The sequence below is a fragment of the Dictyostelium purpureum genome (genome assembly GCF_000190715.1).
Source record: "Dictyostelium purpureum unplaced genomic scaffold DICPUscaffold_177, whole genome shotgun sequence".
NCBI classification, from domain to species: Eukaryota; Evosea; class Eumycetozoa; order Dictyosteliales; family Dictyosteliaceae; genus Dictyostelium; species Dictyostelium purpureum.
In genome coordinates this window covers 32,392-53,348 of record NW_003519514.1, presented here as the reverse complement: position 1 = coordinate 53,348, position 20,957 = coordinate 32,392, and the positions used below count along the sequence as shown (strand labels likewise).

At 24.7% G+C, this 20,957-nt stretch overlaps 10 protein-coding genes across 10 annotated transcripts in view; 4 read left to right on the top strand and 6 right to left on the bottom strand.

The window, feature by feature from the left end:
* Positions 1–78: 78 nt before the first annotated feature.
* On the top strand, positions 79–2,163 carry DICPUDRAFT_153881 (uncharacterized protein; the record flags this gene model as incomplete). The annotated part of the gene is made up of 1 exon (XM_003289440.1): positions 79–2,163. One exon carries the CDS (start codon positions 79–81, stop codon positions 2,161–2,163), a length of 2,085 nt encoding a protein of 694 aa, XP_003289488.1.
* Positions 2,164–2,210: 47 nt separating this feature from the next.
* Positions 2,211–3,908, bottom strand: DICPUDRAFT_48640 (heat shock protein; the record flags this gene model as incomplete). Its single annotated transcript, XM_003289430.1, has 3 exons — positions 2,211–2,444; positions 2,531–3,628; positions 3,774–3,908. 3 exons carry the CDS (start codon positions 3,906–3,908, stop codon positions 2,439–2,441), a joined length of 1,239 nt encoding a protein of 412 aa, XP_003289478.1. The 3' UTR covers positions 2,211–2,438.
* Positions 3,909–4,845: 937 nt separating this feature from the next.
* On the bottom strand, positions 4,846–5,857 carry DICPUDRAFT_92307 (uncharacterized protein). The gene has a single exon (XM_003289429.1). It carries the CDS (start codon positions 5,830–5,832, stop codon positions 4,918–4,920), a length of 915 nt encoding a protein of 304 aa, XP_003289477.1. The 5' UTR covers positions 5,833–5,857; the 3' UTR covers positions 4,846–4,917.
* Positions 5,858–6,189: 332 nt separating this feature from the next.
* DICPUDRAFT_153878 (uncharacterized protein) lies at positions 6,190–7,104 on the bottom strand (the record flags this gene model as incomplete). Its single annotated transcript, XM_003289428.1, has 1 exon — positions 6,190–7,104. One exon carries the CDS (start codon positions 7,102–7,104, stop codon positions 6,190–6,192), a length of 915 nt encoding a protein of 304 aa, XP_003289476.1.
* A 690-nt stretch (positions 7,105–7,794) lies between these two features.
* On the top strand, positions 7,795–9,386 carry DICPUDRAFT_153877 (uncharacterized protein; the record flags this gene model as incomplete). The annotated part of the gene is made up of 3 exons (XM_003289439.1): positions 7,795–8,066; positions 8,138–8,641; positions 8,720–9,386. 3 exons carry the CDS (start codon positions 7,795–7,797, stop codon positions 9,384–9,386), a joined length of 1,443 nt encoding a protein of 480 aa, XP_003289487.1.
* A 278-nt stretch (positions 9,387–9,664) lies between these two features.
* Positions 9,665–10,171, bottom strand: DICPUDRAFT_153876 (uncharacterized protein; the record flags this gene model as incomplete). The annotated part of the gene is made up of 1 exon (XM_003289427.1): positions 9,665–10,171. One exon carries the CDS (start codon positions 10,169–10,171, stop codon positions 9,665–9,667), a length of 507 nt encoding a protein of 168 aa, XP_003289475.1.
* A 569-nt stretch (positions 10,172–10,740) lies between these two features.
* DICPUDRAFT_88529 (uncharacterized protein) lies at positions 10,741–11,451 on the top strand (the record flags this gene model as incomplete). Its single annotated transcript, XM_003289438.1, has 1 exon — positions 10,741–11,451. One exon carries the CDS (start codon positions 10,741–10,743, stop codon positions 11,449–11,451), a length of 711 nt encoding a protein of 236 aa, XP_003289486.1.
* A 359-nt stretch (positions 11,452–11,810) lies between these two features.
* Positions 11,811–15,961, bottom strand: DICPUDRAFT_80252 (uncharacterized protein; the record flags this gene model as incomplete). The annotated part of the gene is made up of 2 exons (XM_003289426.1): positions 11,811–15,673; positions 15,751–15,961. 2 exons carry the CDS (start codon positions 15,959–15,961, stop codon positions 11,811–11,813), a joined length of 4,074 nt encoding a protein of 1,357 aa, XP_003289474.1.
* A 475-nt stretch (positions 15,962–16,436) lies between these two features.
* DICPUDRAFT_92306 (uncharacterized protein) lies at positions 16,437–18,114 on the bottom strand (the record flags this gene model as incomplete). Its single annotated transcript, XM_003289425.1, has 3 exons — positions 16,437–17,435; positions 17,513–17,815; positions 17,980–18,114. The coding sequence occupies 3 exons, from the start codon at positions 18,112–18,114 to the stop codon at positions 16,635–16,637; spliced, it is 1,239 nt and encodes a 412-aa protein (XP_003289473.1). The 3' UTR covers positions 16,437–16,634.
* A 1,861-nt stretch (positions 18,115–19,975) lies between these two features.
* The window catches only part of DICPUDRAFT_153872 (uncharacterized protein), a gene marked incomplete at both ends in the record, with an annotated part of 1,575 nt that continues 593 nt past the window's right edge, over positions 19,976–20,957 (top strand). Inside the window, 2 exons of the mRNA XM_003289437.1 lie at positions 19,976–20,600; positions 20,677–20,917. Of these exons, the coding sequence (XP_003289485.1) occupies positions 19,976–20,600; positions 20,677–20,917 (866 nt within the window). The remainder of the gene's footprint in view (positions 20,601–20,676; positions 20,918–20,957) is intronic.

Here is a 20,957-nt window from a genome sequence, read left to right as displayed (position 1 = left end):
AATTTTTTTTAGATTTTTTAATAAAAATTATTTTATTTTCCAATTATTTTTATATATAAATAAACAATAACTAATTCTATGGATACAAATATAAACTATAAATCATTTATTAATATAGAATATGACTCTATAGATGAAAAAAAACTATTAGATATTGCAATTCATTTAAAAATCAAACCAATCAATATTATCAATCAATTAGATAAAATTAATTTACATAAAATAATTGAAGACTATTTACAAAAACAAGAAAAACACCTACAATTTATAAATAACATTAAAAAAATCGAACAGAAGCAACTATTCTGGCTACCAACAAGTAACAACCCATTATCTACATTAGACAACTCCACTATCGACAGAAATGAAGTTTTATTCTGGAGAGTGTTTAGAAATAAAGTTATCTTTAAAACAATATTTTCAAATTTTATATTCCGATCAACTTTTAATTACGAAAGAATAGTGAGCATAGATGAAACATATAAAAAGTTTAAAAATGCAAATGAAATAATAAAAGATAAAGTTAAAGCTGCAAATTATTTAATTTTTAAAGATGATAGAAGCAATTCTTTCAAACTTTTATTTGAAAATTTCAAAATAGACAATTATGAAACCACACATTTTTACAATTTGCTTTTTTTCAATTATAAACAACAAGTATTATACTCTATGCAAGGAGTAATCGAGGCCATCTACTATACCCAAAATTATGTAGCACTTAATATTTTCTTAAATCATTTCCAGCAATTCAAAAAAGAAATTACCACACCAAAATCGTCTATAAATATTAATCACTACAAAGATTTAAAAACATTTAAAAACATCATGTTAAATCATAAAGTGTATCCACATTTATATTTATCTAACTTTAATCTCTTTGATGAAACATTAAAATTAAAAAAAATAATTAAAATAACACCATTTTTAATAAAACTATCATCAAAAATTTATAAAAAAGAAAAAACCCAAATAGAATCAAGCTTTGAATTTACAAAAGAACAATTGAACTCAAACATTTTAGACTTACTATTTAAGGACCATAATAATAGTAATTGTGAAAATAATCAATTAAAAACTACCATCTATCAATACCTCGATGTTTTTTCCTACACTAGACTCACCAAACCATTCTTTTATTACTTTTTTAATAATGTTTCAACATATGTAAAAGAATTACCAATACCTCAAACTTTGCAAGAAATATTTTCAATAAGCAATTTAGAACTAATTAAAGCTTGTCTAAAAACTTTTGATGAATGTGTATTTAACTCAAAACTAATTAATGATTACGAACTAGGAACGCTCCTTAACAAACCTCAATCATCCAATGTATTCGAATTCCTAATAGACTACTACTCCAAACGAATTATTATAGATAAAAGCAAGTTCTTTTTATTCATCGAAAATGACCAGTTTTTACAAATTCTGGAAACAAAAATGGTATCAAGTGGTAAATTCTTTTTATTTAATAAAAATAATTTAGAATACTCAATCTTGAGAGGTGATTTATTTGGAAAATTCAACAGAGCAATCTGTAAATCCGAGGTTTATAAAATCGATTATGATTTTTTTGATACTCAAATTTTTAGAAAAGAAATAGAAAAATCAACTTTAAATATAGATGAAGAAAAGATTACAGAAGAACTATCACCTATCTTCAAAATACTATTTAAAAATAATAATAATAAAAACAAAAATAATAATAAAAATAAAAAAAACCCAACACTCAAAGAAATTTCCAATGCAAAGGTAAATTTGAATAAATATGGTGTACAAGTAGAAGATAGTATCTATTTCGATACCATAAATTATTTTTATAAAATGCATAATCCTAAAGATACAAATTGCTCCAATGCAATCATAGAATTTCAAATATATTACCAAGATAAATTAAAGCACATATCAGAACTTTCCACAAAAAACAACAACTTAACAGTTATCAAATATTTAGCTAGAAATCATAAAGATAAATTTTTAATCCTATTAGATCTATTATTAGAAATATCAGTTAAAAATGATAAATTAGAAGTGTGTCAATATCTTTTAGATTTTGCAAAGGAAAATAACATACACTTTGTTTTAGATGATGTACTCGATAATTTTTTTAATGAAAAAAGAAAAAAAGATACATCAATATACAAATGTTTAATAAAAGATGAATAAAATAAACATTATAAAAACTATATTTTTTTTTAATTTTTTTTTTTTTTATTTTGTAATGTTATATATTTTTTTTCTTTTTTAATATCTCTTCTAATCTTTATATTTTTATTATTATTATTTAATAAAAAAAATAAAGAAAAAAAGAAATAAAATTTTAATTTATTTTAGAAAAAAAAAAAAAAAAATTGGTTTATGCCCTAAATTTAAATATGTATGAATGTTAAATATAAAAAAACTTTCTTCTTCCTTTTCTTCTTTGTATTATATTAAAGATCTTATTGCTATTGTGGTGAAAAATGAAAAAAATATATTAGTATATGGTATAAAAGTTTAGTCAAAATTTTTAAAGTAAAATGAATATACATACTTGAGCACAGCTTACACCTTGTGGATGACCATGACCTTCATCTTCATCTTCATCATAGGCGCTACTTGATGAACCTCTGTTAGTCTTTGGATCAAAGTCGTGGAGGGTGGCTTCTTCGTCGATACCATCGTGGCTAACTGGTTTAGTAACTGGTTTTGGTTTTGGAAGGATTTTTTCTAATAATTTAGCATTTTCTGGAGTGATTTGACCAGAAGCTGGGAAAACAACGTTGAATTTAATGAAAAGTCTACCTTTTTCGAATGGTCTCTTGTAACCTGGCATACCTTCGTTATAAATACATTTAATATCACCTTGTTTAATAATTTGTGAAGCTGGGTTCTTAACGGTAATAACACGACCATCGAGATGGGTAACGTAAAGGGTGAAACCAGTTAAAGCTTCTAAAAGGGTGAGTTCGTGTTCCATGATTAAATCATCACCTTCTCTTTGGAAAGTTGGATGTTCTTTTTGGACAATAACAACGATAACATCACCTGGTACGACATCTGGTGATTCGTAGTCACCTTCTTCTGGGAAAACAATTTTTTGTCCATGTTTCATACCCTTATCAATATTGACTTCTAAAGTTTTCTTTTCTTGAATGGTTTTTTGACCTTTACATTTTTGACATTTATCTTTTTCACGAATTACGTTACCTTCACCTTTACAAGCTTGGCAGTGTGATTGGAGTTTTTGGACCATACCTGGGCCAATTTGTCTGAGGGTTACCTTGAAACCAGTACCGTTACAATCGTCACAACGTTTTACAGCATCCTTGGCAGTTGAACCTTTACCATTACAATCTGAGCATTTGCTATTCTTTTGAAGGGCAAGTTTTTGAACTTTACCTTTGTATAAATCATCAAGGGTAACTTTGAGATTATGTTGAAGTGGTTCACCTTTTCTTGGGCCTCTACGACCACCTCCTCTACCACCACCAAAACCACCAAAACCACCACCAAAGAATTGTGAGAAAATATCGTCATGTGAGAATCCTGGACCACCATTATTGCTGAGACCTTCTTCACCATATTTATCATAAATTTCTCTCTTTTCACCATCAGATAAAACTTCATATGCAACTGTAATTTCTTTGAACTATTTTAAATAAATAAAAAAAATTAATTAGTATTTTGTTTTTTGTTTCCTGTGTATTCATTGTTTGTTTATAATTTGTTATTTATTTTTAATTGATATATGATTATTATTATGTTGAAAATTTTATTTTTGTTTGAATATTTACTTTATCTACTGCACCTGGTTCTGAGTTTTTATCTGGATGATATTTGATGGCTAATTTACGGTATGCTTTTTTAATTTCAGTTTCTGAAGCATCACGTGAAACACCTAAGATATCATAATATTTATTATCGGGCATTTTCTAACTGTGTTTTAAAAATAATTGTTTAAGGTTAGTTTTATTTCTATTATTTATCCTAAATTCTATATTTTTCTTTATTTCTCTTTTATTTCTTTTTTTAAAATTTAATAAACACTAAAAAAAAAAAAAAAAGAAAAACACAAAACAAAACACAAACAACATGTAAAAAAAAAAAAAAACGAAATAAAATATTATTGTTATTACTACATATTAGTTTTAACACTCTGCAATACACACAAAGATGAGTTTAAATAAATTTATGTGAATGTGTGTGTTGTTTGTAATTTTTTATATATTTTATTTTATAATTGTCTTTTTTATTAATAAAAATTTTATTTTTATTTAAAATAAAAAAGAAATAAAGAAATTCGATATAATTAACTTTTACCTTCTTATATATTTTATTAATTAATAAAAAATTTAAGGTGAGTTTTTCGTTTTGGTTTAAATACAAAAAAAAAAAAAAAAAAAAAAAAAAAAAAAAAAAAATTTTCAAAAAAAATTAAAAATAAAAAATAGAAAAAAAAAATTGGAAAAAAAATAAAAAATTTAAAAAAACAACTAACCTTTTTTATAGTTGAAGAATTTTTAATTAATTTATATAAATAAATAAATTAAATAAATAGATATGGTTTTTTTTTTTTTATATATAAAACAATATATAAAGTAAAAAGAAGAAATAAAATAAAAATTAAAATTATAAAAAAAATAAAAAAAATAAAAAAAAAAAAAAACTAAAGATTAAACATTTAACCCAATAAATAAAAAAAAAAAATATAAAAAAAAAAATTTAAAGAACAAATTTATTTTTTTCGGCGAATTTTCACTTACTTTTCACTCAATTACATCAAGGCGGAATTGTGTTCAAAAGTCTTTTCGATAAACTTAAATCTTTTTTTTTTATTTTAATTTTTATTTTTATTTTATTTTTTTTAAAAACTTTTGTTTTATTTAATTATTTAAGAAAGATATTTTAATTAATTAGGAAAAATACAATTAGTAAATTTTAGTTTAATTTTAATGGGTTCTTTTGTAGATATTCATCAAAAGTTGTTAATTTGGTAATTTTGGAACCTAATGATTTGTCTAGGGTATGGAATGCACCGAATTCGTTGTAAAAATCAAACATATGGGCAAGTTCACCAGCACCTGGGAAACCGAATGTGGCAAATACTTTAGTTGGAATGTAGTTAAATTTTACTTGTTTACCAGTGGCTTTGGAAATTGACTTGGCGATTTCTTCACCAGTTAGGGCACTACCAGAGAATGGAACATCAACACCAGAGTATTTTGATGGGTTGTTGAAAATACCAGAAACAACTGGACCAATATCGTTGATATCACCCATGTCTAATGGGAACTTTGAGGATGGGTCGGCTGGTAAAGAAATTGTGTAGGAGTTTCCATCAGCAGATTTTTCAACTTTAAAACCATCACCAATATTTTGCATATAGAATGGAGCATAAACAAATGATGAAATAAATTGTGGTTTCTTTTTTGACAATTCTCTAATATGATCTTCAATTTCAGCTTTAAGGTCAAAGTGTGGTACATCAATACGTCCATTTGAAATCTTCTTACATGCGGAAAGACTACTGAATACCAAATGTTCTACACCGGCATCAAAGCAAGCATCGGCAACCTTATTACCATATTCTTTTTCTTTTGTAAAGTAGTTCCAAAAAGCAGTAACTAAAAATACACCATAACTACCTTTAATAGCGGCCTCTATGTCTTGCTTTGAATCGACAACATCACATTTAACAACTTCACAACCTTCAGCTTTTAATTTTTTGGATGAGTCTGAGTTTGGATCTCTAGTCAATGCACGAACTTTAAATTTACCATCTTTTAATAAGGCTCTGGCTACAGAACCACCTTGAGCACCAGTTGCACCAAATACTGAAATAATCTTTGACATCTTGCTTTTAATAAAAATATAAAATAAATTATAATAAAAATTAATTTTTTTAATTTATTTGAAAATAAAAAAATAAAAAAATAAATTTTGTTTGATTTTTTTTTTTTATTTTATTTATTTTTTTATGAATTTTTACTTTTTATTAAAAAAAATTTTGTAAAAGGGGTGGGGGTCATGTTCAATACTTGTAAAATATACATTTGATTTTAATTATATATTTTAAAAAAATTTAATAAATTAGAAAAATAATAAAAAACAATAAATAAAAAATGATTTTTTTGGTAGGATGATTTTATTTTAATATTTAATAATTTAGATAGTTTTATTAGATTTACAATAATTATTAAAGAATATTATTTAGTTCAAAGTTATTGGGTTCTTTTCTAAATATTTATCAAGGGTTGTTAATTTAGTAATTTTGGATGCTAATGAAGTATCTAAAGAATAGAATGCACCAAATTCGTTGTAAAAATCAAACATATTGGCAATCTCTACAGCACCTGGGAATCCGAATGTGGCAAATACTTTAGTTGGAATGTAGTTGTAGTTTACTTGTTTACCAGTGGCTTTGGAAATGGATTTGGCAATTTCATCACCACTAAGAGAGCTACCTGCGTATGGTACAACAACACCAGAGTATTTGGATGGTTCATTGAAAATACCAGAAGCAAGTGGACCAACGTCATCAACATCACCTATGTCTAATGGAATCTTTGAGGATGGGTCGGCTGGTAAAGAAATTGTGTAGGAGTTTCCATCAGCAGATTTATCAACTTTAAAAAGAGTACCAAGATTTTGCATATAGAATGGAACATAAACAAATGATGAAATAAATTGTGGTTTCTTTTTTGACAATTCTCTAATATGATCTTCAATTTCAGCTTTAAGGTCAAAGTGTGGTACATCAATACGTCCGTTTGAAATCTTCTTACATGGAGAAAGACCACTGAATACCAAATGTTCTACACCGGCATCAAAGCAAGCATCGGCAACCTTATTACCATATTCTTTTTCTTTTTCAAAATAGTGCCAGAAAGCAGTAACTAAAAATACACCATAGCTACCTTTAATAGCGGCTTCTATGTCTTGCTTTGAATCGACAACATCACATTTAACAACTTCACAACCTTCAGCTTTTAATTTTTTGGATGCATCCGAGTTTGGATCTCTAGCCAATGCACGAACTTTAAATTTACCATCTTTTAATAAGGCTCTAACAACAGAACCACCTTGAGCACCAGTTGCACCAAATACTGAAATAATTTTTGACATTTTAATTTATCTTTAAAATAATAAATAAAAAAAAAAAATTTGTTAAAATTATATAAATATTTTTAAAAAAAATTTTTATATAAATAAACAATAAATTATATAAATAAACAATTGAATAAACAATTGAATAAACAATTAAATAAACAATTAAATAAACAATTAAATATAAATTATATAAAAATAAATTAAATAATTAAACAAATTAAATAATTAAAAAATAAAATAAATAAGTAAATAAATGAATACATACAAATTTAACTTTAATAGATATAGAAAATGAATGAAAAAACATTTTTTTTTTTTTTTATTTATAGAATTTAAAAATAAAAACCCATAAAATTATTTTTTTTGAATGTTTAATTCGGTTAATTCTAGATACAAAAACACCCCACCTCTTGAAATTATCGGTTTTTTTTATTCAGTTCTAGACTTTTAACATTTAATTTTATTTTATTATAATTATTTTGAAATTATTAATTAATAAAAAAAATAGATTATGGTATATTTTGAAAAAGAAGGTTCTTTTTTTTTTTTTTTTAATTTTTTTTTTTTAATTTTTTTATTTATTTTATTATTTTTTAAATTAATTTTTTTATTTTTTAAAAAAATAAAATTTTTTTTTTTTCTGAAAAAAATTAAAATCATAATTATTTATTAAATTTACTTGCTTGTCTGTTTGTATTATTAAAAATGTTTAAAAATATTAGTAAAGAAAAATTAAATGAATTAAAAGAACAAGGAATAGATTGGGCATTTGGTAATGGCTTTACAATGATCAAAAGACCAACCGAAGAGGAGGTTAAAAAAGACATTGTCACTATCACACATGTTCCATTTTCATTATATCCAAGTGCAATGAATAAGAAATTATTTGAAGAGGCTGTAAATTTATCACAAGATTATAATATATTAGTGCATAATGTCAGTAAAGATTTTGATTTTCTTCAAAATACATTAAAAGAGTATGTATAATTAAACGAATGAAAAATGAATGCTTATAATAAAAAATTAATATTAAATTACTATTATTTAGTGTTCAAGATGATTTTACTCAAAAATTATTAGAAATTCATAGACAAGTAAATAAAGAAGGTATTAAACAAAAGAAATCATTGGGTGTTTTTAGATCAGATTATATGCTTCACGACAGTGACAAAACACAGGAACCAAGAATTTATCAAGTCGAGTTAAATACAATCTCTTCATCATTAGCAGTTTTATCAACCAAAATATTTGAATTACACAAACACCTAATTGGTAGAAACGATTTAAATAAAGAAGGATATAATTTAGAAAATCATCCAGATAATAAGAGTTCATATGAAATTGTAGAAGGTTTGGCAACTGCTCATCAATTATATAATAAGGCAGATTCAGTTGTAATGATGATCATTCAAGATGGTGAAAAGAACATTTTCGATCAAAAAGGACTCGAGTGGATATTATGGGATAAATATAAAATTAAATTAATTAGACGTACATTAAAAGAAATTAATGAAAGAGCAGTAGTAAACAATTCAGATTTTACTTTATCAATGTAGGTTTTAAATATAATTATTAAAATAAAAATACTATTGTTATACTAATTTTATTAAATTTAATAATAATAATGTAGTGATGGATATGAAATTTCAGTATCATATTATAGATCAGGATACACACCAAACGACTATCCATCTGAAGTAGAATGGAGTGGCAGATTATTAGTCGAAAGATCATCTTCAATTAAATGCCCAACTATTGCACATCATTTAGTTGGTGTTAAAAAGATTCAACAAGTTTTAGCAAAACCAGGAGTACTCGAGAAATTCATTACCAATAAAGAATCATTCGATAGATTAAAGAGATCATTTACAGGTTTATACAGTCTTTCAAAAGAAGATATCGATCAAGAAGTCGTTAAAAAAGCTATTGCTAATCCAAATCTTTACGTTATGAAACCACAAAGAGAAGGTGGTGGCAACAATATTTACAACGAAGATGTCGCTAAAGAACTTCAATCAATGACTCCTGATCAACTTTCATCATACATTTTAATGGATAAAATCGTATCAACTTCATTCAAGACCCATGTAGTTCGTGATCGTCAATTATTAGAAATTGATGCTCTTTATGAATTGGGTATTTATAGTGTCTTCATTAGTGATGAATCCGATAACTCTAAAGACCAAGTTGTAGTAAATAAAAATGCCGGTATTTTACTTCGTACCAAGACCTCTCATTCAAATGAAGTTGGTGTTGCTGCTGGTTTTGGTTTATTAGATTCTCCAATTCTCTATTAAAATAATAAATAAACATTTTAGTTTTAATAATAAATTTTTTTTTTATTAATTTTAAAATTAATAATACAATTAAAATTTTTAAAGTAAAAAAATAAAAATAAAAGCAATTTATAAATTGATTTATTGATTTATTAAGCCTTTACTATGTTATTTAAAAATAACTAGTGCTTAAAAGAACATCCATTAAATAAACAAAAATGGCTATATTCTCTTGTTATTAAATTAATTTTAATAAACCTAATTATTAAAAAAGTGACATTATATTCTTTTTGCTTTTTTTATTCCTGTTGTTCTTGTTGTTGATCTTGTTCTAAAAAATTTGGAAATTGATAAAATCTTTGTTGTCTATCCCAAACAATTGTATCTTTATATTTAAATAATTGAATACGATGGAGTGGAACAACACCATATTCAAATTCAGGGTAACTTATGGACATAAGATGACTTGAAAAACGGTCAATATAGCAAATGGTAAAGTCTTTTATGTGATTCTTAGCTTCTACACCCTCTGGAATATCAAATTTGATACGATTATAAATTTCTTCTGATGATGGTAATCTTTCTTTTTTACAATTTTCAGTTTCTTTTTTAAGTATTTCTTCTTCCTCTTCAGTTGTCAATTTAGTTGCTGTCTTTTTAGTATTTTTTCTATTTGCTTTTCTTTTTAACCTTTCTTGTTGTTCTTCTTTTTCTAAATCTTCTAATGCTTTTTCATCACTACTGCTATTATATGATTCATCAGATGATTCTAAATTATTTATATCTATTTTTTGATTGTAAGACATGTTTTATTTTTATTTTTATTTTTTATTTTTATTTATATTAATATTAGTATTTAAGTATTTATTTTTTAATTGGTATAGGAAAAAAAAAATAAGAAAATTTTATTTTATAATTGCTTAAACTATTAAATTAAAATTTTTTGTTAATAAAACAAGAAAAAAAAATGAAAAAAAAATGAAAAATAAAAAATAAAAAAAAATGAAATAAAACATTTACAAATTATTGTAAATGATTCAGAATTTAAAAAATGGATATGTTTTTATTTAAATTTTTTTATTTAATACAATTTAAAATTTTTAATAATTTATTAAATTATAAAATAACTAAATAATTATATAATAAAATAAAAAGATACTTTTATTCCAATTTCAAACAAAAAAAAATCTATTTTTCAAAAAAAAAAAAATAAAATAAAATAAAATAAAAAAAAAAATTTTATTTTTTTTAATTTTTAAAAATTTCTTTTTTGCGTGTTTAAAAATTATTTTTTTTATATCACAAACTATAGTATTAATAATTTAAATTAAATAATAATAATAATATTATTATTATAATATATATATTAAATTGAATGGGACGTCAATTTCATCACCATCATCACCATCATAAAAGACATAGTTATTCAAATTGTTGTATTGGTATAAATACAATATTTTTTTTAATAACTTTTATTGCAGGTGCAGTTATTACAGCAGCAGTTTTTGTACCATCAGTAGAATATAAAGATGAATGGTTAAAATTAAATGCAACATTAATAGACAAACCAAGTTTAGATATTATGTGTCAGAATTCAAGTTGTGTAGAGCAAAGCAATCAAGTATCATTCCCATATTATTTTTATGACCATGGAAAAACATTCCCATACGAATATGACAAAGGTGAGGAGCCAATAGCACACAAAAATGCAACTGAACCAACTGGTTTATGTCCAAATGCAAAACATCAATGCTGGAACACTTCAATTTCATTCCAATATCATGCAAATGAAACTTTTATTCTTACAAAATCATTATATGTATCTGGTGATTGGCAAGATGCTTATGACTTTAATCAATACTTTACCTCAAGTTTATTCCCTTGCTGGGTATCAATTAAAAACTCTACCGAAGTTTCTGTAGTACCAATTCCACGTTATTCACCTGGTGCTGCCATTGCTGTTGGAGTTTTATTCTCTTTTGCTCTTTTATTTTTAATTATAATTTTAGTTTTAATTTCGATTCGTTGTTTCTGCAAACAAACTCATCATGGACATTACGAATATCAACCAATATCGAGTTATTAAAATATCTAAAAATTATACCAACAAAAAAAAATCGAATTGATTTATAATAAATATAATATTAAATAACAATATAATAATTAATAATAATAATAATAATAATAATAATAATAATAATAATAATAATAATAATAATAACAATTATTAAATATAGCTATAATTATAATATTTCGTGTATAAATAAATTAAAACAAATAATTACTTTTTTTTTTTTATAATAGTTTTTATTTTAAAAAGAAAAAACATTAATAAAAATCTTGTATATTTAAAAAAACAATAAATGAAAACTTTTAATGACCTATATTTTAATATAATTTATATCTTTATTTAATTTACAAATGTGTTTTATTTTTATAATTTTATTAATCATCTTCACTTTCGCTACTACCACTTGATGCAGATGTTTTACCATCATCAGTTTCGTCATCTCCTTTAGATAAAAGAGCCTTCTTAGCTTCATCAGATTCTGGAAATTCTTCTAACGAGAGTAAAAAGGATTTTGAGGCTGAATCGATTTCTCTACAAACACCAACCAAAAGATCTGAATGAACGAAAAATTGTTCTTTGTGGGAAATAACCAAAAATTGTAAATCATGGCTTGCCTTTTGTCTTACATAACGTACCAATTTCAATACATTTACACTATCGAATGCAGCATCGATTTCGTCAAGAATCATAAATGGAGTAGATTTCAAACCATGAGTTGAAAAGAGAAAAGCTAAAGCAGCAACTGATTTTTCACCACCTGAAAGTTGTTCCATTTCTTGAAATCTTTTGTTTGGAGGAATTACAGTAAATTTAACACCAGCATTATATGGATGAACACTGTCTTCTAATGATAAATGGGCACTACCTCTATGATATGGTGGTTCAAGCTCTCTTGTTAATTCTGAATAAATACGATTGAGGTTTTTAACGATTCTCTTGAATGCTCTCATAAATAATGTTCTTCTTGCTTCTCTAACTTCGGTGAATTTTTCATTAACCTCTTTAGCTGTATTTCTTGCTGCATCCAATTCCTTCTTTACTGTAGTTAGTTTAGCGCTAACCTCTTTAAGATGTTCAAAAGCTTTGTAATTTGGCATAACCTTTTTCATTTCTTTATTTTTGGCTTCTATATCTATAGTGAGTTTCTTTAAAAATTCTTCATAGGCTTTTTGATCTGAAAATACTCTTTTCTTTAATGATGAATAGCTGAATAGAATTGTAGCCTCATCTTCATAGATTTGTAAAATATCATCTTCAGAGGCATTTTGTGGTATATCTTTGATGATTTCTTGTAAAAGGTTTGGTTTATCTTTGGATTCAATATCTGATTCGTTGAAAATATCTTCGTCGTCATCGTCATCACCTTCATTTTCTCTCTTTCTCTTGGTAACCTTTTTCTTTGTTGGTTTCTTTGGTTTTGTTGGTTTCTTTGCGCCGCCATCACTTTCCATTTCATCACCAGATTTAGTGGAGGCAGTTCTTCTAGTTCTTTTTGCCCTCTTACCACCTTCACTCTCGCTACCTGAAGTGGCACCAACTTTACCACCTTCACCCTCAGACATATCAGATTTACCACCTTCTTTATCAGATTTACCATCTTCTTCCTCTTCTTCATCATCGTTTTTAATATCTTCACCTTTATATTGTAAAATTGGTAATTTAATATCTTCATTTCTAGTATCAACAAGAATACCATGATAAACACCACGAAGTTTAGTTAAATTGAAATCGTGTCTATTTGTAAGCTTTTCGATATCGGTGATTTGGTTATTGAATGTATTAATTTGTTTTCTTAATTCTTTGATGGTGACATTCATTTTTTCTAATTGTTCCTTCTTTTCTACAAAATCTTGTTTTAACTTATCAAATGATTCGTTAAATTTCTTTATCTTTTCATCGTTTTGTTCTTTCTGTTCCATTTCTTCTTTTAATAAATTTTCATTATTTGAAATTTCTTCATTGAGTTGTTTGATTTCACTGTCGATTTCTCTTCCCTCTTCATAATCGAGACGACTTTTAATATTTGAAATACTTTCCGATAATTCCAATCTCTTTTGCATATTTTCTTGGATTTTAGCTAAACGGTTATCTTCATATTCTCTGATGTTATCTACACCAAACTTCTTACTAAAGTCACTGAAAAAGTTTTCTTCGATTGATCTAATTTCGCCTTGAAGTTTTTCAATTTGCTCCCTACGTTGAGCGATTTTTTTATTGAGATTTTCTAATTCTGGCTCGGATGTTTCGATTGCATTTCTATTGGTTTCTAATTCAGCTTCATTTCTTTTCATTCTCTCTTGAATCAAACCTAATTTACTCTTTGAAAGATTGAATGCTGAACGTAATTCGTGGACGGCACTAGTAAGGTTTTGTCTCTTATTAAAAATATCGTTAATTTGAATAACATCTGATAACTCTGCGAGGATTGCATCTCTTTTTTTCTTCAAAGCTTCAACATTTTTACCATCCCATAATTGAGCCTTTGATCTGATATTTGCTAAACCACCACCACTCATTAAACCGCTCTTTGTAATACGAATACCTTGAATTGTGATAACCTTAACTCTTTCTGCACCAAATGCCAACATTTTAGCCTCACCAAGACTTTCACAAACGACAGTGTTACCAAGAGCATATAATACGGCTTCTTCTGCACCCTTTTGGATCTTTGAACAATCAAAGAGTAATTTGGCAGTACCACCTAATTGACGGAGTTTTTGATTAACTGGCTTCACTTGTTGAAGACGATCTAAAGAGAGAAAAGTTGCAACACCTAGTAATTGTTCTTTGAGGTATCTGACGCATGATAAAAGTGTTTCTTCGGTATCAACAACGATAGCATCCATTAATTTTCCCATTGTTAAAGTGAGAGCGGTTGCATATTTTCTTTGTGATGGTTCACATAAATCTGTCAATTTACCTCTAACACCAGGGAAAATACTCTTTAAAGTTTCAACTGTTTGATTAAATTGTCTATCACGTTGACTTTCATATTTAATAGACTTTGATTCTGATAATTGATATTGGATTTCTTCTAATTTATTATTTAAATCATTATGACGAGAATTGGCCTCTTGAAATTGTGAAGTTGTGTCGTTGAGTTCTTTTTCTGCCTCTAAAAGTTGCTTTTCGATATCTTGATATTGTTCGGTTTCGGTTTCTTTTTGGAATATAAATTTCTCTTGAGCCTCGCTAAATTTCAACTTCATAGTATTAAATTCATCGAGCTTGGTCTTTAATGCTTGTTGTTGATCCATATCAATCTTTTGTTCTCTTTGTAATTGATCCAATTGAATTTTAATACCAGATGTTTCTTTACCAGATTCTAATTTTAAACGATTATATTCTTCTATTTGTGCATGATCCATTTTGGTAAGAGCTTGGCCACCAATATCATTATCCTTTTCTAAATCTTCTAATTTCTTTGTTGATTCGATTAACTCTTCACGAAGCTGGTCAATTTCATTTACTTGTTTATTACGATTGGATTCAGCTTTCTTGAGAATAGTTTTGGCCTTTTTAATTTTATCAGTAATATATTTAATTTCTTCTTCTACCTTGTATTGATCTGGAACACCCTTCTTTTTAGACTTGGCCAATCTAGTTAACTCATCTTCCAATGACATAACCTCTTTATGTAATGATGCCTGCTTAATACTAGTTGCTGTATATTCTGCTTCGGTTGGTTTCATTTCGTCATTAATACTTGCGATTCTATTTCTGCTTTCATCAAGTAGTTTACCTTCTTTTCTCATTTCTTTAGTTGTATAATAAAGTTTGGCCAATTGTTGATCCCTTCTAAGTGCATCAACACCATCTTGCATAGTTTGATATTCTTTTACTTCACTCCATTGTTCTTTATATTGTTCTTTTTCGAATGCAATAGTCTTTCTTTTGGCATAGGCTGCAAAGACATCATCCTCAGCTTTATTTTTTCCAGATAATAAATCATTGTACTCTTTAACATATTTTGTACTGCCACTAACCTCTTCGATGAATGATGTAATTTGTTTTGGATTTTGTGTTGCTATACTTTCGACATCACCTTGAAATACAAAAAAGTTTCTTGTTGCTATATCAATACCAATCTCTTTTAAGTGACCTTGAAAATTTTCATAGCTGACCTCTGAACCAGAATAATAATATTTTGAACCATTACCAATAATCTTTCTTTTAAACATATATGTTATACCTTTATGAAAAAATGTAATTTCAACATAAGTTGATAAATCTTCATCTTTATATTTAAATAAAAAATTTTAAAATGTTAATATTTTTTTCTTTTCTTTTTAAATATATAAATAAACTATTTACCTTTATCTTCTTGATTATTAACTAAATCTGATAATTTTGTGCCTCTAATTTGTGCAGTTTTATGACCCAATACAAAAATAATAGCATCCATAATATTGGATTTACCTGAACCATTTGGACCAATAACACATGAAAAATCTTTAAATGGACCAATAAGGTGTTTACCTCTATAGGATTTAAAATTACAAATTTCTAATAATCTAATACCCATTTTTTATTATTTTTTTATTTATATATATAATAATTAATATTTTTTAATATACTATATAAGTTTATAGTATTGAAACCAAATAAATAAAATTTAAAACAACTATACAAAAAAAAAAAAATAGTTTAATTATTATTTATTATTTATTATTTACAACAATAAAAAAATGATATTTAAAAAAAAAAAAATTCTAAAAAAAATTATAAAAAATAAATTTTTTTTTTTTTTTTAATTTTAAAAATGGGGTAAATTTTGGCGCTTTCGTGGAAAATAAAAAATTGGAGGTAATAATAATGCATAAAGAGCAATGATATAGCCCATTATTTAAATATATCCAAAATAAAATAAGATTTATAAGAAACCAAACAATAAAATAAAATAAAATAATTGAAATATAAATAAAAAAAAAATCTCTATTTATAAATCAAAAATTAAATAAAATATTTATAATTTTAATGGGGCAAACCCATAATATATTGAGGAAATATTTTATACATATATATTATATTTGTTTATTTATGTGAAATGATTTTGTTTGTTTTTTTTTGGTTTGATTTGATTTGATTGTTTTGTTTTGTTTTTTTTTTTTTTCTTTATTTTTTTTTTGTTTTTATTTTTAAATTTTAAAAATTATATTAGAAAAAAAAGAAAAAAAAGCTATAACTTTGTGTATTTCCTAAACAGTGAGCTCATCAATATTTGAACGTTTACTAAAATTATCAGCAAACATAAAGAGAACACAAGATAAAACTACCAAACCATTGATGATACAAATGTGGTCAAGTAAAATAGCATATGGACCATAACCAAAAGCAATAGCGGTGGCAGTTGATTGGACAAACTTAAAGAAACCTGCTGCAGCTTCACCTTTTTGTGGATAAATGGCACCAATTAATGAATAAAGTTGAGTGTTGAAACCGGCATCAGCAAAACCTAAGAGAGCAGCACAAATAAAATAATAACCTGGTTGGTTATCGAGACGTGTATTTACAAAGTAAGCTAAAATACTTCCAGCAATACAGAATAAAGTGCAAATGAATACCAAAATCTTTCTACCAATGATATCAGAGAGTTTACCAATTAAAACTGAACCAATAGCATCACAAGCACCAAATACAGCCATAATATAACCGAGCCAATTTGCACCTGATAATGATGGGAACACACCAAAGAAGAATGATTGACTGATACCACTATATAACAATGCTGGTACTAAAAGTTGGATTGGTCTATCCTTAATGAGAATAATAGTTGCCAATAAACGATCTTTCATTGGTAAGTTGGCATTCTCTTTTGGAATTGGTACGCCCTTGTCATCTGTTTTAATTGGTTTGCCTAATAATGCAAAACCAACAAGAGAAAATAATGATACCGATAAAATAATAATAAATAATGTTTGAATTGCAATATGTGCTTTTAATAATTGTTGAGTACCTAAATTACCAATAACTTGATTTAATTGAAACAATGCAAAAAACTTTAAAATAATAATTTTGTTAATAATGATGATGACGATAACAAACTATTATTGTGGTAAATAATTGATAAACTTACTAAACCAGTATTAAAACCAATTGTACTTTCAGTTGAACATTGAATTACGAATGAACCTTGAGCAGTCCAAAGGATAGCACCTCCAACACCCAAAACACCTGCTGCAATAAAAAGAGTTGGTTCTAAAATTTTAATATTTGCTGCAATATAAACTGAATAAGCTAAAGCACCAACAATCAATGATAATCTTTCTCCTAATGAATTGATTACAAATGGTGATATAAAATTTGATACTGATAAAAATGCATATAAGATTGATAATGAATATGAGCCTACTGATTTGTTAAGTGTAGTTTGTAAATTCTAAATAAATTTAAAATATATATATATTAATATGTTATTATTTTGTATTTATTTTTAAAAATTATTGATCCCATATGTTTTTAACTATAACCATATATCTATCTATCTATCTATCTGTACATCAATCTTTTGCATCCTATACCTATATCATTAGTGATAATTACCTGAGTTGGTGAAAAAGCAGTAAATAATACACAAAACGAAATACCTAAAACAATAATATTATATAAACTTCCATCTCTAAAACCTTTTTTAACTGGGACTTGATGACCAATTAATGGAAAACTTTCATTAATCATAATATTGTCGGTTGCCATTATTTGATGATTATAAATAATATTATTACAAAATAATAATATAAACTATAAAAAAAAATAAAAATTTTAAAATGTTAACCTTTTTTTTTTTTTATTTTTTTTTTAATTTGTTTTTTAAAAATAAAAAATAAATTTGAAAAAAAAAATTAAAATGTAATAATTTCACACAAACACACAAAAACACACAAAGCACTAACCTAACACACACAAATTGCAAACAACAATACAATTGTTTAAATAATAAAACTAAAAAAAAAAATAGTTTATAATTTTTTATTTTTTATTTTTTTTTATTTTCATAAAAAAAAAAATCGTGGTATCAATGCTATAAATTTTAAAAAAAAAAAAATAAAAAAAATAAAAATATTAAAAAAATAAAAATATTAAAAAAATTAAAAAAAACTAAGATTGATTGCATTTATAGGTATGGAAATAAAGATTGATTGTCCAATATAAAACATTTATTGTTTTATATTGTTAAATAAAAAAAAAATAAAAATTTTAACATTCATCATTTTGGAATATTTTTTTTTCAAAACATTGTTGAAAGAATTTTCTAAATAATTTTCTAATAAAAAAAAAAGTGTAAATTAATCATTTTTTTTTATATTTTATATATACATATATTTATTTATATAATTATATCATTAATATTTTTAGTTTATTTTTATAAAATCTTGGTGTTTTTGGATTTTTCTTTTGGATTAAAGAATATCGAATTCTAAAAAAAAAAAATTTATTTTTTAATAAAATTGCATTCTTTTTTCCAAATATTTAATTAAATCCCACTTTTTTTTTTCCGCTTTACTCAATAATTTGGAAAAAAAAAGTAAAAAAAAAAACTTTTGACATCACACGTAAGATATTTTCGTTTTTCTATATTTTTCTCAACCAAAACAATTTTTTTTTTTTTTATTTTTTATTTTTAATAATATTTTGTGTATTAAATTTTTATTCTCTTAATTTATATATTTATAAATTTGTGTGTGTGTTTTTTCAATTTTCAAATTTCAAATTTCATTTTTCATTTTCATTTATTTATTTTAATAGTATCACATCAACAATCATCATTATTATTTATAAAGTCTCACAACTCAAAAAGTTTTTTACAATAAAATAAATTAAATAAAATTTTTTTATTTTTTTTATTTTTTTTTATTTTTTTTTATTTTTTTTAATTTTCATTATTATTTTTTTTATTTTTGGTTATATTTATTTATTTATTTTATTTAATTTATTATTCATATTTAATCACATATTTATTAAATTAAAATATGTGTTCACAATCATAATCAAAATTTTCAAACAATCAAAATATATTTTTTTTTTTTTTCATATATATATAGTATAAAACATATTTATTTAATTTTAATATAAAAATTATTCAATTTAATTATAAAAATATTTATTCAATTTAATTATAAAAATATTTATTCAATTTAATTATTTAATTATTTAGTATATATATATGTATATTAGTTTTAAATTAAAAAGAAATTTAACATTCACCCACTAACACACAAACACCCAATTATATAAATTTTTTTAATTTAAAAAAAAACAATTAATTCAATCTATTATTTCTTTTTTATAAAATATTTATTTATTTTTTTATTTTATTTTATTTTATTTTGTTTTGTTTTGTTTTTTTTTGTTTTGTTTTGTTTTTTATTTGTTTGTTTCAATTCAGGCAAAAAAACTTTTAAAACATTTATTTAATTTGTGAAAGAATAAAAAAATAAAAAATAAAAAAAACCAGTTTAATAACATTTTTTTTTTTTTTCAAAAAAAATTCAAAATACAGTTACATACAACATAAATTTTTTATAATATATAATATATAATGATACAGAATTCAGTTGTTGTTTTAAATAACACATACAAAGATTCATCAAATTCAGATACAGACCAACAGTTTTTATTAGAGGATGAAAAAAGTTCACCTTTAAATAATAATCCTGTTATAACATTATGGAGACCTTTTAAAAAACCACTTGGTCCCCAACCACAAACAAACTATTTTAAAATGACTGCAAATATAACAACACCTGATAATATTAATATTAATAATAATAATAATAATAATTTAAATAATGATGAAAAAGAAAAAGAAAAAGAAAATAAAGATATAGAAAAAGATGAAAAAGAAATAGAAAATGAAGAGAAAGAAATTGATAACGACAATAATAATACAGAAAAATTACCAATACATAAAAGATTTTTAAATTTGGTTAAAGGATTTACTTTTTCGACATGGGTAAAGATTATAATTTTTGTACTTATGGCTACAACTATATTGGTTGTAGTATTCAAGTTTAAAATTCAAGATCATTTATTTACATATATGGAAAAACTACAAACATTTATCAAGGATCACAACCACGGCAATGTAATTGGTGGTTTTATTTTTATGGGCGGTTTTGCTTTGCTAATTATATTTTTAATACCGGTCACTATACCAACCATAGGTAAATATAAAATACAATAATAATGATTGGTTGTTATAACCATAGTATACTAATTTATTTTGAAACAATTATTTAGTGGGTGGTGTAATATTTGGATTTTGGTATGGACTTTTGTTTGTTTGGAGTGCTTCGATGGTTGGCGGATCAATATCGTTTTTATTAGGAAGATTTGTATTTAGAAAGAGAATTAGAGGTTGGATTTCAACCAGACCCAAAATGAAGGCTGTTGATGAAGCAGTTGGCAAAGAAAGTTGGAAATTAGTATTGTTATTAAGACTAACACCCATCGTACCAGAGTCCATTTTAAACTATGCTTTGTCAGTTGCACCATTAAATTTACGAAATATATAATTGCAA

Coding starts and splice junctions, on each gene's coding strand:
- DICPUDRAFT_92307 (XM_003289429.1), bottom strand. CDS start 5,832: ATGTCAAAGATTATTTCAGTATTTGGTGCAACTGGTGCTCAAGGTGGT.